Source organism: Rosa rugosa, chromosome 1, assembly GCF_958449725.1.
Source record: "Rosa rugosa chromosome 1, drRosRugo1.1, whole genome shotgun sequence".
NCBI classification, from domain to species: Eukaryota; Viridiplantae; Streptophyta; class Magnoliopsida; order Rosales; family Rosaceae; genus Rosa; species Rosa rugosa.
Window position 1 is genome coordinate 60,206,582 of NC_084820.1, and position 17,709 is coordinate 60,224,290.

The 17,709-nt window shown below is 38.7% G+C and overlaps 2 protein-coding genes and 2 long non-coding RNA genes across 12 annotated transcripts; all 4 read left to right on the top strand.

The window, feature by feature from the left end:
* The first annotated feature begins 105 nt into the window (after positions 1-105).
* Positions 106-2,514, top strand: LOC133743426 (65-kDa microtubule-associated protein 6-like). The gene is made up of 3 exons (XM_062171370.1): positions 106-323; positions 1,352-1,555; positions 1,997-2,514. The coding sequence occupies exons 1-3, from the start codon at positions 249-251 to the stop codon at positions 2,276-2,278; spliced, it is 561 nt and encodes a 186-aa protein (XP_062027354.1). The 5' UTR covers positions 106-248; the 3' UTR covers positions 2,279-2,514.
* A 306-nt stretch (positions 2,515-2,820) lies between these two features.
* On the top strand, positions 2,821-4,621 carry LOC133743436 (uncharacterized). The gene is made up of 3 exons (XR_009863098.1): positions 2,821-2,845; positions 3,728-3,970; positions 4,056-4,621. It is a non-coding gene; the product is annotated as an uncharacterized LOC133743436 (long non-coding RNA).
* A 1,086-nt stretch (positions 4,622-5,707) lies between these two features.
* On the top strand, positions 5,708-7,127 carry LOC133743443 (uncharacterized). 2 transcript variants are annotated; one of them, XR_009863103.1, is made up of 2 exons: positions 5,708-5,744; positions 6,630-7,127. It is a non-coding gene; the product is annotated as an uncharacterized LOC133743443 (long non-coding RNA). The 2 variants fall into 2 exon arrangements; XR_009863100.1 differs by lacking the exon at positions 5,708-5,744 and adding an exon at positions 6,242-6,536.
* Positions 7,128-9,249: 2,122 nt separating this feature from the next.
* LOC133743452 (protein arginine N-methyltransferase 1.6-like) lies at positions 9,250-12,759 on the top strand. 8 transcript variants are annotated; one of them, XM_062171417.1, is made up of 12 exons: positions 9,250-9,748; positions 9,845-9,912; positions 9,995-10,120; positions 10,204-10,368; positions 10,447-10,565; positions 10,642-10,721; positions 10,982-11,071; positions 11,160-11,264; positions 11,439-11,540; positions 11,623-11,707; positions 12,190-12,360; positions 12,439-12,759. In XM_062171417.1, the coding sequence occupies exons 1-7, from the start codon at positions 9,643-9,645 to the stop codon at positions 10,990-10,992; spliced, it is 675 nt and encodes a 224-aa protein (XP_062027401.1). In that variant the 5' UTR covers positions 9,250-9,642; the 3' UTR covers positions 10,993-11,071; positions 11,160-11,264; positions 11,439-11,540; positions 11,623-11,707; positions 12,190-12,360; positions 12,439-12,759. The 8 variants fall into 8 exon arrangements, 5 of the variants coding, with proteins under 5 accessions (XP_062027401.1, XP_062027381.1, XP_062027384.1 ...); XM_062171397.1 differs by lacking the exon at positions 10,982-11,071; XM_062171400.1 differs by lacking the exons at positions 10,982-11,071; positions 12,190-12,360.
* Positions 12,760-17,709: the final 4,950 nt, after the last annotated feature.

A 17,709-nucleotide genomic window follows, 5' to 3' on the forward strand; every position in this document is an offset into this window, starting at 1 on the left:
ATTGTTGGTGAGCTATTGCAGCCTGGGGGATATCTCAAATTGATTGAGTTGGGTCTTGAAGGTAAGCAATCACCTAATCTAGAATTGTGTGCATTGTGAATTTTTTTAATTTAACTTCATACTTCTGCTGAAGTTGAATGATTATTACTAAACTAGTACCTAAATTTTGATGAACATTGAACAATATCTATTCTCACAAGAAACTTGCCTTAACTTCAATTTGAGTAAGTCACAGAGATCTGAGCAAAATGCTAGCTCTTGTGAGTTCCACTATCAGCTTCAGAGCAAGCAGTGGCTGCAATCATTTGCTCAAAGAGCTTCAGGTCTTTCTCTCTTCTTCACTTTCTGTGTTTCTTGTTGTTTCTAAACAGTAAAATTTGTGACTTTTTCTAATTGGGTCTTCTTCTTCTTCTTCTTGGAAGCTTGCTTTTTCATTATGCGTTTTCAGCCTACTTTTAAGTTTTTTTGCTCTGTCAAAAGGAGAGCATTGATTATTTCGCTAAAATGTGTCATAATGGAGCTTTAAATTAGGGGTCTTTTATGTTTTCTTTGAATTATTAGAGAAAGTAGATGTGTCTTTCCACCTTTTTAAGTTAATAGGCTCCGTGGAATGTGATCTGTTCACCATAGTTTTCAAATTCAGTTTCTTTGTATCATTGTGTATACTCGATCATGGTTTTTATGAAAAATATGTGTTTGTATATATTAGGGATTTTTTTTTTCCTGTTTTATTTCTATTTTTCTTTTCTTCTAATGGGTTTCGCCAATCTCTGGAATTTCCCACTATTTTCCTTGTAATCATGGTAAAATTGACCGGTTAATTATCTATGTTGTATTCATTTCCTGGCTTTTTGTGTAAGTGTCTTCCTGAATTTTGAAGTTCCTCAATTTTACTTTTCTATTTCAATGGATTTTTTGAGACTAGGGTTCTGTTCACTTGTTTTTCTTATGGGATTTGACTTTCTGTTGGTTCTTCCAAAATGCTCATTCATCTGTGGTAATAAACCAGGGATGCTACTTGGCCGGAATGAAGTTGCTAAAACTTTGGGTTCTTGACTTTTGTTTCCCAATTTCCATAATTCAGCATTACTACTTCATTTATCTTAATTTTGAAGATTTTCTCTGTTATTTTTCTGCTATGCAAGTTTTGATGTGTCATAGATCACGAGAACGGTGCTTGTGTGTTTCCTTTGGTTACTTTTCGAGTTTTCGTTAATAAAATGTTTGTTACCCCATGTACTTCTGGCAAAATTTTCACACTCTCCCGTGAAGTAAAGAAAATGTGAACGGAAATAACCGTTTTTGTGAATGGTGATACAGCAATAACCGTTTTTGTGCTTCTGCTTTGCAGCAAATATGGAATGACATTGGTGAGAGCGCGGCAGACCAAGACCGCATGTTGTTGGAGTTGGAAAGGGAATGCTTAGAAGTTTACAGGAGGAAGGTTGATGAAGCTGCCAATACCAAGGCACGCCTTCATCAGTCCGTTGCAGCAAAAGAAGCTGAGCTCGCCATTCTCATGGCTACTCTGGGGGAACTCAATATTGATTCACCGGTAAAGAATCAAAACTCATACTGTTGTCGAAATGATCATTTATTGACCATTTTTTGTTCTCGTACTAGCAGTTTTGCTCTCCTATTTTCCAATTTGGGTCATTTATTTGTCATATTTGTGATTAATATACTGTGATTGAATGGCTAGGTTTGTTATTGTTTATCATTCAGATCTATATGGGTACATTTGGATTATAATACTTCTCAACTAGAATTTCTTACCACGATTATCAGATGTAGGGAAGAATGCCCTTTGGCTTTTTATAGTTCTGAAGATTCTAGCCTGTAGAAGAATTTTGTTTAATAAGTGTCTTTCCCTGTTATTAAATGTTGGTAATACTTTTCTACTTGGTAATCCTTATATGAACCTTGTGTACTGATTGTGGCTACCAGCTGCTGTTTCAGTTGCATATGTTTACTAATTCACAACATAATTTTACAGATACGGAGAGAAAAGAGATCAAGTTCTTTAAAAGAGAAACTCGCATCTGTTGCACCACTGCTAGACAATCTAAAAATGAAGAAAGAGGCACGAATGAAGCAATTTTCAGATATAAGGACACAAATTGAGAAGATCAGCGAGGAAATATCTGGTTACGATCATCTCAACAGTTCTTTGATCAGTTCATTAACCCTTGATGAACATGACTTGTCATCGAGGAAGCTAACTGAATATCAAGCGCATCTGCACACCCTTCAAAAGGAGAAGGTGAGTATATTATGATACGAGCTCACACTGCAAGTTAACTTGGTGATTCTTTGATTATAATTTGAGTTGTGAGGTCCTGGATAAATGGTTGCAACTGCTGTTCTACATCTGTGTAAATGAAATATAGTCATCTTGCTAAAGTGGGAGAATTTAGATAAAATCTTTATCTAAATTGTGCAAATGAGTCGATTGATGCCCAAAAAGTGTTTGGTTATGCTCTTTACAAAGATGGGAAGGATACAACACTGTCTTATCCCTTGGAGGCTTGGAGGCATCTGCTCATATGGACCAGTTTTTCTTCTCTCTGGTCTTAACCCTCGTCCATTACGCTTGTGTCTCCATTTCTTTGCAGCTGCCATCTATGGTGTTGCCCGCTTAATGCTTCCGTTCCCTTCACCTAAATGCATGTGGCTTGGGTTTCTATTGATCTTGGTATGGCAAAGAAATTATTTACACTTTTTTCTTGTGAACACGTTTGTCAATTATGTATAAATTTCCATGTAAACATAACTGGCTACTTATAAATATCTCTCTGGTGTTCTATTTTCAGAGTGCATCACACATCATATTCAGTCTCTTAAGGTAAGTTCTAAGTTTGAATTGGATGTTTGAATTGGTTAATGACTTAATGGGTAGTTGGGTACTGAATCTATTTCAGTTTGAACTTTGAAGAGAAGAATTTTTTCTTCAGTTGTTCACTTCTTCGTATCTGTTTGAATGAGTTTGCTACTTCTAATTTTGGTACTTAGTCTTGATTTGGATGAGTTAGCTACTTCTAATTTTGCTTATTTTCGTGAGTTTTTCTATGGATGGGATTGATTTTGTTTTGTGTTTTCCTTTTGTAAATCATAGTGATTTTCATTACTGGTAGTCTGGTACATATGATATGCTGCTTTCCTTTTCGTATTGAATGATGACGTGTTAAGTACAAGGTTAGTACAGCTCCAAAATAGGAGTAATTGTGATGATGCTTATTATATATGAAGCTTGTCGCCTCTATTGCTTAATGTCTAAAATAAGAGATCCCAGGTCTGTTAGTGTTAGTTAATGCTCTGCTGGTTCATTTTTTATTTTTGTAAGCTACCGTTTCAATTGGTTAATGCTCTATTGCTCTACTATTTCAAATTTTCAATTCTTTGATTTCTTTGATTTTTGATTCTTTGGTGCTTTGTGTGTTTTGTCTTCTTCGCTCTTGGTGTGTTTTGTCTTCGTCTTTTTTTTTTTTTTTTTTTCCCTTCTTGTTTTGGGTACACAAAGGAAGCCTAAGGCCTGGGAAGGGAAGGGGAGGGGCTAAGCTGGCCTTGGGTTTTGAGTAAATGTTCTAAATGGGGTGCTCTGGTCCCAAAGTGAGTCAGCAATTTACAGGACACTAGGATCAGTAATAAAGCAGTGAGCTAGCAGCAATGTACTTTTCAGGACACCATGACATTATGATCTAACAGTCTACTTGTGTGTACTTTTCAGCAATCAAATGAAGCACTATGTCATGCTAAATAAAGTTTAGGGTCAACCACTGATTTAATCATATGGTATATCACTCCTAGAGGTAACTAAAACGTAAGGAATAATTGAGCTTATGGTAACTGGATTGTTCATTGGAAGATACTGGACTGTTCATGCTAATGGTAACTGCAGCGCGTGCAATTATTTTGGTACATTCAGGATTAACAAGTGCCAATTTGGTTGTCTCCAACCGACTCAACAATGGTATGTATAAACTTGTTTACCACTGGATCAGAAAAAAGCATTAAGTACCTATTTACTAATTTCCTATATTCTATCTATGTTTCAGGTATCATGTTCCTCGGTATTGGCTCAAGCCCTACCAAAATTTGTTGGTGGTATTTGAGGAGCTTGCTGGCGATGGTACAAAGATTGATCTTCTGAAAGTCACCCACATGTTGAGAAATGGCAGACCAAGAACCGAGGCAAACTGAAGGAGCAAAAGAAGCCTAAACTTCGTCTAGAGTGTACAAACGAGCAATCCATTTCTACTATTAAATTTTCAAGCTTCAGTACTCCACCTAGAAGCTATGGGAACTGTAACCATGGTACCTGTCACGCTCGAAACTCTACCGATGTGCTGAATAAGGTACCCTCACAGTAGTGTCACGCTGCTACTGCTTTGCTTCAGTTCAGGGTCAAAAGTTTTTCCATTTACCCAAGTTCAAGATCAATAAAACCTTGGACAAACTTGCAGTATTGCTAGCTATTTTGCTATGTTGTTTACTTGGTTGCCCGAATTGTGTAGTGCTTCTAGTTTATTACCTTGCAGTACTGCATGCATATATTTTGTTGGCTGCCTAGATTATTAGATATGGGCCATTTTGAACTAATGTTCATGATTAGGCTTGTGTACACGAGACGATGAATGATGGATTATTTTCAGAATGATTTTGGATGTGGATTTTATGGTTTCAGGAATAGCCAATTTTAATTTCCAGAATGCATGCATACCAATTGTACAGGGGACTACTAAAATGTGTCATCACAAACTACAAGCTACAACAAAAGCACACCAAAATGTGTGGTTGCAGCTGCACAGACACAAACAAAAACCAATAATAAGTCTATTGTCTGTTTGACAATGGGACAACAGAAAATTGTAGTCTGAAAGCCAAAACAACAACATAAGTTAGTTCAAAGTACTGGCTAAAGTGTATAACAACAACAAATAAGTGTGATTGGACATGATTACAGACAATATAAAACACGTACTATTAGTGGTCCTTGTTATATTCAGACTACAAAAATTTGTCGTCTAAATAATCTTAAACGACAGTAAATTGTCGTCGTAATGAGATTGACATAACAGAAATCTATTGTCTAAACCATTTCCCAACATCACATATGTATAATTGAAAAATCTTTCACACAACACTTAAATGTCATACAAATCAACTATAGAACGACACTTAATTGTCCTCTGATACACTTTACGACCACATATAATTGTCGTGTAAAGTAAATTAGCACAACCTTTAAGTGTTGTTGTATGAGACAAGACACTACATATGAGTCTTCATATTTCTTATTTAAGGGCATTCAGACCACACAAATAAGTCTTGCAATATGCTTCACAGAATAGTATTTCAAAAAATATGTCATTGTTTTGTTTATCAGACAATACAAAACCGTTGTTTGAATGCTTTTAAAGAAACAGATCACAATGTTCCCAAAATGCAAAACTCATCAGACGACACATTTTTTATGTCGTCTGAATTTTCAGACGACAGAACTCTTCTGTCGTTCGATACGCCCAAGACACGACATCGTACTAGACGACACATTTTTGTTCGTTCAGACGACAGAACAGTTCTGTCGTCTGAAGGCCTTTTTGACATAGTGACGCTTGTTTATTTCCGGAATAGGGCATCCTATAACCCAAAGGAGACCAATGATCGATCTCTGTTTGTTTTGCAGGGTATGCGGAAGCGACACGGCGCTGGGTTTTAGGAAGTGGTTTTCTTGTGCTTTTAAGGTAGTAATTTTTTTTTTCCGTATTCTTAGCATTTATAGGTTTTCATGGAAATGCATGTGCTTGTTTTGTATTTTTTGGGGTTTTGTTCTTGTGCTGAGATTTCCAATTCCATTTTTAGACTTTTATGGCAAGATTACATTTTTAGAGTTTTAAACGTAGCGATTGTTCCAAGTCCATGGTCAAGTCTTTAACTTTTTCAGTTTTTCTTATTTTGTGCTCTAATGAACGTTATCCTTGAAACTTGTAACTTTTTTTTTTCCTGTTTTTTCCTTTTCTCTATTTGCAACACTTTCTGTTTATAACTTGCAAAAAATTGTTTGTGACTTTTTATAAGGTCAGGTTTTACTTTTTAGTTTCAGTCCCATGGTTTGGTCTTATGCATTTGCAAAGGAAAAGATTTAGTTTTCATGCCTCAGTTTATTTCTTGTTCTCAACTAAGTACTCCTGTTGCATGTATGTAATTTCTTTTATTTTCTGCATCCATGCATGTGGCTTATTGAAGCTTTGGCTACTTTTCTTATGTGCCTTCATTGTGCATCTTTGACTTTCCAATGTGCTTCTTATGATGAGTGTAATTTGTTATTGTCTATTAAGTAAGTGTTTAGTGGCAGTGTCTTGCTCTGCAGTTTTGTATTTCCACTTTTAGGAAGCAGTTCTGTTTTATTTGTAGATTATTTGGTCTGTTGTGCTTTTGATTTCTTCTGTAAAACTATTGCCGAGTTTGTGTTTTATCAAATGCATTTGGGCAGTCAAACATGGCAGTCAAAGATGTCGGACTTAAATTGTCTGCATGTATTGTTAGTTGTGAGGTTGCTAATGAAGTAGTGATCATTTCCTTTAATATTAAGATTATGAATTGATGCTATATATTTAACCATTTCAAAGGATAACCTGATTCGTGATGACAACAAGCTTATATTGCTGGCTTCCCTCAGTGATTCATTAGAGTATGTTGCAGAGTCTATTGAAAGGCAAGTTATCTCATCTGATTGCGGTCTTGAATTAATTCTGAATTGATTATGGGTTAGCAAGAAACTTGTTAGTTTAAAGAAGTATCAAGATCTTATTTCTAGGGCCTATGGTTTGATTATGTGGCAATCACTTGTCGTATATAAGACATATGGATTCTAGTTGTGCAAATGATATTACTGTCCCACAGTTTGGTTTTGAAAGATCACCTGTCTTCCAAACTGGGGTTTGCATTACGAGATGTAGATGCAAGTCCTTTTCTTTTGTCTTTTTCTGCAGCTTCTTGCATGTAGCTACTCATGTGTAGCGTGGCTTTTGATGTGGGAATATTGTATGCAGCTTCTTGAAATAAGTTGATGTTTTTCTTTGTGGTTGTAGATTATTCAATTGCAGAGAAGTTAATTTATTCTCTCAGTCAATTGTTTAAAGGTTTCCTTCCCTTGGCTTGTTAACTAACATTACATCACAGTGATGGCAGAAGCAGAAGAAAGAAAAGAGGAGTAGCATGAGCAGGCATTAGTAGTGGCCGAAGTGGGCAAGCAATCATAAATAGTCCAATAATCATTGATCCATTTCTAGCACACTTATGTTTTTGTCTCTGATGCAATGTAAGACAATAAATTGTCACTGATTCATGACTTTGTGGAACAATGACTAATACAAATATATCTTGGTGGATCCAATGTATTTTGAAGTTTAAAGTATGGGTTGAAGTACTGCTAGTTCATTTGATGGTTTGCATCAAATTTTATTTCCATTTGATCACTACTGTTCATTAGGTAAAATGGTTGTTTAAATGATCATACAACAAATTTCTCATATATCAGACAATGGTTTTTATCAAAAATTAAGTCTTCTAATTTACTCTCACACAACAGAAAGCACTAGACCTCCGTTGTCTGTCAAACTTAACAAACAACGGATTTAAACAAGTTCTGTTGTCTGACAAGCTTAACAAACAACGGATTTAAACAAGTTCTGTTGTCTAAAGACAGCCCCTCAACTGCTGCGCAGCTGTGCATGGCATCTGCCGAGCCATCACACAACAATTATAACACATAACCGTTGTCTGATTTTTCATCAGACAACGGCTCACTCTACAACGGTGGGTCTCCAAATCCCACAACGGTTTTCTGCCGTTGTCTGATAACATTTTTGGTGTAGTGTAAGTAACCTAACATTCCAATCAATCTTCCCCGATTCCAATTTCCAAATCAAACTATGTCGTGCTTCAGCTGTTGGAGATCAATCACATAAATATGTTGTTTAATCATAACAAAAAGTTCAATTGTAATTACAAAAAACAGATTAATCCTCAATAACTAAAAGCTATTTGTAAACAACTATATGCATGTATGATAAGGATCGCAATAATGTTTCTAAAACCTGTAGAAGCTGAAAGCCTTAATTCTTTGATTCTGAGAGCTCCAGAGGACGACGAATATGATTCATAGGACGTGGACGGTTAGAAGTGGGAGGGCAGACTGTGAAAGCTATAATTGTGAACTAGGTCACTAGGTCAGACACCGTTCATTGCTTTTTTATACTTGTTTTCACCCTTTGGGTCTGGGTCACTGGACAGTTTCCAAACTGACCTGAGTCATTATGGGGTCACTCTTTGGGTTAGTTTCCTGACCTAAAAACTGAGCTAGAGTGACCCAGGTAAGATTAGAAATTGACCCAGTGACCCAGACCCAACGGGTGCAAACAAACATCAAAAAGCATTTTACAATGTCTGATCCAGTGATCCAGTGACCTAATGACCCTAACCCAGTTACCCAACGGGTGAACTTTCTTTAATAGTATAAAGAAGATGTCCACTTGGTGGTCGTTGAGAGCTTCAATTCACTACTACAAAAAGTTAATCACACAACGGAACAGAAATCTTATGTTGTGTGTTTAAGTAAAATCTATTGTACAACAGTATTAGTAATGTTCTGTTGTGTGAATGTCAACAAAGTGATAATTTTTTTCTTAGGACTACATTGCACAACACAATTAAGTATTGTCCGTTGTCTGAGTCTTAAAAATTTAGTGGCAGATTTCCTTCCACTCTCGAGTCTTGGTTGCCTCTTGAAATCTGAAATTTGGGGTACTTAGTACAACGGTGCTTGATATTTTCCGTTGTGTGATTGAAAACTAGACACCAAATTTTGAGGAAGCTTGCTTGGATATCTTCCACTAGGTAAACCTTGTGCAAACTGTAGAAATTAGACAACAAAAGTTATACTTTTCTGTTGTGTGAAGTGGGAACATAGGCGGCAGCATTTTGAGCCAAAATGTAGCAGGCGGCAGATTTCCCTTCATGTTTTGACATTTTGATTTTATGTCATACACTCTTACGACAGTGTATTGTGTTTCTGTTGTGGGATCGACTTGAGAAGTAACATTTTGAGCCAAAATGTCGTAGGCGGCATATTTCCCTTCATGTACGTTTTGGCATTTTGATTTTATGTAATGCACTCTTACAACAGTTTGTTAGGTGTCTGTTGTGTGAGCGACTTCAGAATTTATTGAAGTTATCCCGCCCAACCCTATAGCCCCTAGCCCCTAGCCGGCCATATCGTGTCCGAAAGAAAAATGAAACAAAATGAAACCTAAGCTTTCGAGAGCTCTCTCAGTCGTGAAACTCTTCTCTCTCTCCCTCCTCCACGAAACCCATCTCTCGAGCTCTCTCAATCGTGAAACCCCTCTCTCTCCCCCTCTCCACGAAACCCCTCTCAGTCTCTCGATCTCCTTGCTTCTATTCTTTATCCCCTGAAATCCAAATCCTATTCAGCGATGGAGGAGATAGAGTGCCCTAGATCCACTCTCTCTCTCCTCCTCGCCTTCAAACTAGGGTGAATTGAAGAGATGCAGAAGACGAAGGTGTCCGAGAAGGTGGAGGCGAACGGGCTGTGCTGCGCCGACGAGGTGGCGCTGTGCTTCGATGTCCTTAACCTCTTCACTCTCCGAGTGCCGCCGCCACCTCCGCACAAAGCTCCAAAACAAACCACCTCCAGTCCCCAAAGACACCCTAGACTTCCCCCTCACAGGTATTTCAAGCTCTTTCGCTTTTGTAACTTTTGGTTTTTTGTGCTTTCATATGCTATTTTGCTTCGTCTTTCTTTGACTTTCTTGTTCAATTTCAGAAAGCATCTACATACCCTCACAGGACTGGTCGCCATCCTCATTTACATCACTGGAGTCTCCGATCTCTGTAAGCATCTCTCTCTCTCTCTCTTTCTTTATGGTAATACGTTGCCGTTTTGATTCCAAGATCTGTGTGTTTGAATGTGTAGGTTAGTGAGATATTGGATTCAGAGTTATTAGGTGAAGGGTTGATACCTTCTCTGCAACATGCGCATGACATATTGTTGGTGGAGAGTCCTGAAATGGTGTCGTATAGAGCAACCACTTACGGTCAGGTATGTGGAGATGCAGAGAGTTTTACAATGTGATTGAAGTTTTGTACTTTAAACTCATTTTGCAATGCTTTAACCTTGGTAAGTTGGTTGAGAGCACATTTTTGTGGAAACTTCGTGATTTACGCAGTAATAAGGCAGAAGTGAGTGATGGGATTCATCTTGTTCTGACCGGGTTTGAGGACGTTTTGGGTGTTAAGCCACAACAATATGCATTTCATTGTGATGCTATAGCAGATGAAGTGAAACCGGTAATGACATTATATTAGTCTTTAATAACGTAGGGATGAATAGTGGTTTAATTTGTACTCAGTTTTTGGTTCTTCCAGCTGTCGGAACCCTTCAAGATCTTTGAATTTTATTTTTCGAAACGGCCACAGAGTCGTGGAGAAACTGAGCTATCTATAAAGGCGACTAATGAGGGTCGAGTTCATGCTGTAATTTCATGGTAATTGAATTTATGTATTCATTTTAAGTATAACAATTTTGGGATGTGTTTGTTGAGTGTGCAGGTGTTATTTCAGGTGGATACTTCAACTTGATCGAGAATGGACAATCTTTTATTCCACTGCCCCTAGGTGGATAAATTTGCCAGCCAACATTAGTAAGTTGCAGACACTATTCCTCTGTGAGCAAGAACCCACGTAATTCTACTTTGTAGTTTGTACCATACATAGTGCTTTTTGAGTCTTCAAAGTAGGTTGAGCAACTCAATGGAGAATTCAATTAGATATCAATGTTGTTTTATAGGATCAGTCGGCAAATGTGAAAATGTGGTATGATAGTATTAATAATCCTCTTCCTCATATCTATCTATGAGATCAAATTTTGTGTATTTAATTTTGTGTTAATTGAGTGGCGTAGGTTCGATCTAAGCTGCTAGATTGCGGTGGGTCTAATGTTGGTCTTTATTCCCCAAATTGCACTCACCTCATTGTGGATAGGATTGCCTATGTGAGACATACTGCTTCTACTTTCCCATTATGAAATTGCATCTCAAGCTTAAATTGTAATTACTCAACTCCTACGCGATTGTGTATAGGACCATCCTGTGTGTGCTGCTGCTCGAAAGGACGGCAAAACGGTTGTCACGGCTTTGTGGGTTCTTCATAGTTTTGATGTTGGACTGCCCCTTGATGCTGCTGCTGTGAGTTTCCCATCCCATCTTTTCTCATCTTATTTCCCCATAATTTTGTGGTTAGAACTTAAGCAAGTTTGTTCTTATTGCACTAAACAATTTCATGTTATATCCATATGTCCAGAAAATTTAAAAACCTTGGAGCCTGGATTGAGGATTTGCATACTGTTGTGTTTTGTGCAGATTATATACAGACCTCTCAAACATTTGAATGGTATTCTCGGTGCCAAGAATTTATTAATGTGCTTGACTGGATATCAAGGACAAGATAGAGATGACATTATGGTATGCTTCGGGTTTTAGCCCTTTTGGATAGTTGCAACATAAATGCAGCCAGCATACATTTTAATTCTGTTTTCTTTGTCAGACAATGGTTGGTTTAATGGGTGCTCAGTTTTCTAAACCATTGGTGGCAAGCAAAGTCACTCATCTCATTTGCTATAAATTTGAAGGTATGGTTTCTTCCCTGTGGTCCTTATTAATAATTACATGGAATTGAGTACTGATATATTATATAAGGATAAGTATGGTCTGTAGTGATCAAATAAATGGCATTCTGTGACCATTTGTTTTTTTCTTTGAATTAAATTATCAGGGCCCAGTTGTTGTTTATTTGAAAACTGTGGCTCCCTGTTGCTTTTGGCTTATCTATCATTCAGGTTAATCAAACTTGTGTAGAAGTAAAATCGTAAAATTTTTGTATCACAGTATTGTTGACTGTGAGTAGCTGCTTAGGCAATGAGTTGAGCAGGGATGAGTTTTCTTGCTTGCCTATCTGAATCAAATTTTCTTGCTGCAGTTTTCCTGAGATTATATTGAAACTACTAGATTCTACTAGATTCGTTATTTAGTTCACATCACGGCTGCTTTTGTTTTTTTAATTCCATGTGTGCATTTGCAATAGTGATAAGTAATCATAAATTTGGTTTCACAGGTGCTCCTCTTAAGTATCTGTTTTCATAGGATGTGCCTAAACTTTAGCTATTAACATAACCAAGTGCTCCTTGATCCATATATACAAGTTTGATATTTGTCAAGTAGAAGACCACCTTCTCAAAATGTTGGGTTAAGCCTGGAGCAGAGTTGAGATGCTTTTTTTTCACTCGTACGTGATCTTTCTTACCATTAATCTATAAATTAATTGCATGATTCTGACGACTGATTATCGAATTCTCTCTTGCAGCCTCGATTTCCCGGAACCCTTGTGTTGGAACTTGATTAGTTGCCTTTGTGAACTGACAAAAGTGATCCGCTCATACTGTGCATAGCACGAGGTGATAGTAGCAAGTAAGGGATTTTTAATCTTAGATTATGGCTTTCTTGGGCTGCAGTTGCTGTTGTAGGATGGTGGTGACAATTGACTGCTCATACAAGGAAACCAAATAGGCAGGGTGCCTGCTTTGCAGTACTTAAATGCTTTGTATATTTAACAATAGCATCTGAGGTCTAGTAGTTCAGTATATCTATGGAGATTCTATGACAATATATTGCGTGTTTTGGCTCATTGACTGCAATAGCATGATTATCTATTCTCTGCAATCTTTTCAATTTTCATAAAACTGATATATCATTGTTAATATATTGATATTGTTATAGTGTAATTGATTTTATACTATTAATGTCTATATCATGTATTAGGTACAATAGTAAAAAGATAAGTGTAATGGAATGTGGGGGTTATAATAATGTATTTTCTATGCTTTTTATCCCTATATAAACCCTCAAATGTGAGAAGAATAAACTCACCAATTCACTCTTCAATCTCTCCATCTACACTCTCCTTCTCTCTGTTTAGTTTTCGATTGTTCTTCAACACGTTATCAGCACGATGTTGCTCTAGAATTAGAATCGAAAATCGACAAAGAGTAGAGGAAGTTTATATCCAATCGAAGTCATTTTTCCAAACCTACAAAAAACCCTCAAACCCTACCACATATCAAAGCCCTTGATCCAAGGAGCCCAGAACCGGTCTCAGAACCACAAGAACCGGCTGGAAACGGCTTGAACCGGCTGCCGGAAAAATTGGACCGCTGATGAATTGCTGTCGAAGCCCTGCCGAGCAGCTGCGCAGGACCTGTCGACACCTGCTGAGCGGACCTGCCGAGACCTGCCGAGACCCTGCGCAGCAGCTGCCGAGCCATCTGCCGAGCCACCTGCCGGCGACTTTCCGGCAACTTTTTCGGCTACTTTCCGACAACTTTTCCGGCGACTTCCGACAACTTTTTCGGCGACTTTCCGACAACTTTTCCGGCGACTTTCCGACAACTTTTCCGGCGACTTTCGGGACACTTTTCCGGCGACTTTCGGGACACTTTTCCGGCGACTTTCGGGACACTTTTCCGGCGACTTTCGGACACTTTTCCAGCGACTTTCCGGACACTTTTCCGGCAACTCTTTGGACATTTTTCGGTGATTTTTCGACAACACTATTTCGAGGTATTTCTTACTAAAAGTTCCTGCTTTTGAGTTTTAATTTCTTTTTCCTCTCTTGTTTTTCTCGGGAACTTATAATCAGAAAGCGGAATCGTGGGGATTCACGCTATACGAACTAAGAGCATTCGTAATCAATGAACTAAGAGTGTTCATAAGACTTCGGACTAAGAGCGTCTGTAAGCATTAAATCGTGGGGATTCACGCTATACTAACTAAGAGCGTTCGTAATCAATGAACTAAGAGTGTTCATAAGACTTCGGACTAAGAGCGTCCGTAAGCATCGATTTATGACCATATAAACATCATTGTTTCGGTCTAATCTAAATATTCTTGGAAGTTGATTTCTTGGTAGCATAGCTCGGAAATCTTATTATTTTAGTTTTCGTGGAAGTTTAGCTCCGAAACTAATATATCTTCTTTTCTTATTCTCAGGATGTCGAATGAACCTAGACTTGACTTTCCAATGCTTGACTCAACAGGCTCGGAATACCATAGCTGGGTAACCGATGTTGAGAACTATCTCACTTCGATGGAGATATTGCCCATAATCCAAGCGCCTCACCAGGGCCTTGTGTTCTATCGAACACCCATAAAGCATGCTCAAGCAATTATCTTGATGCGACGTCATATGGACAAAGCACTCAGGTTGGAGTATATGTCGATCAAGAATGCAAGAGAGCTATGGGTAGCGCTAGAAGAGCGCTTTGGCAATATCCAAGATACCCTCCTCCCTGACTTGAAGATTCAGTGGAATGATATACGCTTCTCCGACTTCAAGTCTGTTTCTGAATACAATTCAGAAGCTCTTCGCCTCAAAGCCATGTTGAGGTTCTGTGGAAAACCTCTCACAGAAGAAGAGCTAATTGAGAAGACTCTCTCCACATTCCCTGTCGCAGCACTTATACTATCAAAGCAATATCGCACTGACTTCAAGTCTGTTTCTGAATACAATTCAGAAGCTCTTCGCCTCAAAGCCATGTTGAGGTTCTGTGGAAAACCTCTCACAGAAGAAGAGCTAATTGAGAAGACTCTCTCCACCTTCCCTGTCGCAGCACTTATACTATCAAAGCAATATCGCACTGACTTCAATGCTGGACGACTTGCGAGGTTTAATGAGCTCATAAATGTTTTGTCGGTAGCTGAAAAGCACGACAACATTCTCGTAAAGAATTATAATTCAAGGCCCATAGGAACCAAGAGCGTTCGTGAGGCGAATTATATTGCACCCAAAAGAGGGCGCAAGGAGCGGTACCCTATTAACAAGGGATATGGAGGACGAACAAGTCCATATAACCGCCCCAATAAGGAAGGAAACCGCAACTATAGAGCGGGCACACGGGATGGCAACGCCACACGTGGGAGAGGTGGATATGGCAACACTAGCCGTGGAGGTCGCACCATGAGATATGGTAGTAGCAGCAACCCTCCTTGGTCATATCCACAACGTGCACAACCTGCACCTCAAATAAAGGGAGCTAACCACAATGACATGTGTCATCGATGTGGATCAATTGAGCACTGGTTCAAGCAATGCCATGGAAGTACCCAACTAGCTGCAAGCTACAAGGAGTATAGGCAATTGAGAGAGCAAGAAATCAATCTTGCTGAAGTTAAAGATGGTGAAGATATCACTCTCACCACTGAAGACTTCCAAGCTGCAAATAAAGAGCACGAGGATGCCGCAGACTTTGATTAGAATAGTCTTTTCTATTTTCCAAAAAAGGCAAATGTGCCTTAGTCAATAAAAGACAATTGTATTAACTCTTTCTCAGTGGCGCACCCAATGAAATATGATGTCTAGGAAAGTAATTGAGATCGGGGTATTTAAGCGAGCCTCGCTCCACCAACATCTCTCTACTTACTTGGTCATATTTTATTGGAGTTACCAAACGGATTGAGTGACTACAATTTGTCTAAAGTTTGATTTTGGAATAGACTTTGGAAAACTTTGATGTAATCATTGACTATTAATAAAGTGTCGCATTATTATTCAATGTCATGGACATGTGTTAAAATCCGAACTTTATTATTTGAAAGATATAAAGAGCCAATGGTTTTCATGTGAAAACACATGGTGAGAATGGATAAGAGTTCCTTTGCATCACCTCTAATGACTACGGACATAAACGAGTATTAGAGGAACTTATGTGTCGCTTTAGTGGGTTACATGCAGCCACTATTCAAGTCATTAAATCAAACCATGTCATAAAGAGATGACTTATGGGATTCTGACACATATAAGCTTTGGCACGACCGGTTGGAACATCCAGGTCATGATATGATGATCCATTTATTAAAATACACGGATATCATTCATTTTGCAAAGCTTGTATTTTTAGCAAAGTTAGGATCGAGACCATCCTATGCAAAGGACACTAAATACCATTCTTACAAAGAATCCAAATTGATATATATGGACCCATTCAACCAACTTGCGGACGTTTAAATATCTCATGTTGTTGGTTGACACGCAAACACGCTAGTCACGTGTTGTGCCATTGTCCATATGTAAAAGCTGCTTATGCTATACTCCTAGCACATATCATATGACAACGGGCTCACTCCCCGGATCATCCTATTCAGTCAATCGGGTTTGACTATGCTAGAGAGTTTACATCGAAGAGTCTCGATGGTTATTGCAATGGGAGATGTTGGACATCACATTCCCATATACACACCCAAATGGTCTCGCGGAAATAACTACGATGATAGTTTGGACATTGGAGATGCGCACCAAATCTCCTTATAAACCGCTTGGGGTGATGTAATATCGCATACAACTATGCTAAATCATCTCCGACCTACCGCCACTCAATGTATCTCAGCGTTACAGCTAGTGGCTGGGTACAAGTATTTTGTACTTACGCACATTCGAGTGAGCCATTTATGTGCCAATTGCGCCGCCACAGCGCACTATGATAGGTCCTTCAAAACAAGTGAGCAACTCAGTTGGATTTGAGACTCCAACAATCGTCCGCCACTTAATGCCCTTGCAAGGCGATCTCCTTAAAATATCACTTTGATGAGACAGTCTCCCCGTCGTTAGGGGGAGATAAGAACATGAATGTTCAGCAGGAACGACAGGAATTGTCGTGGTCTGTCCCCACTATGTCTCATCTCGATCCCTATTAAAGTGACAAGATCACACACATATGCTGCAAATATGCCTGCAAGGAAGGACGTCCCTACAAGAGAACGTAGCGCCACCCTACACAGAGGTAGGCAAGGCGCTAACGCCATAGAGAGTGGCACTCTGGCGTTACAGGCCATGGCTCCAGCTAAGATGCATGGGAGGCCAGTGGATTCGAAGGATACTTTAGCACAAACCAATCCTCGGATCACACTCAACATCCGTTTCATGAGTATCTTCTGGATTATGGTTATCGTTGGGGGACGCCTCAAACGTCAGAACCTATTCCTGATAATATAGAGCTCTACGAAAATTACAATAGTGTACATGAGACGTGGGATAGAAACTCCATCATAATTGATGATGTAGTTGCGCATTTTATTGCGCATGAGTTTGTTGAGTACGATGATATCGAACCACACTCTGTTGAAGCATGAATACCAACATAGAGAAATTTGGCCTAAAATGGAAAGATGCGATCCAGGTTAAGATGGATTCTCTAAACGAAGAGGAAGGTCTCGAAGAGGAAGGTCTTTGAGCCAAGTGATGCCAACACCTCCTTACATAAAACCTATTGATTAATAGATCTTCGTTAGAAAGCGTGTTGAGAAAAAGAGATGACAATCTCGCCTTATGGCGCAAGGCTTCTCACAAAAACGCCCTGGAATTGACTACGATGAGACATATTCTCTCGTAATGGATGTCATTGCACTCCACTACCCTGTCAGTTTGGTAGTATCTTATAAATGTGGTCACTACATATCTCTATGGGGATCTAGATACGGAATATATATGAAAGTTCATGATGAACTTTATTTACCCAAGTCAAGTGGCTCTAGACCACGGAGCGCGTTTGCAATAAAATTTGAAACGCTCACTAAAGTGACTACT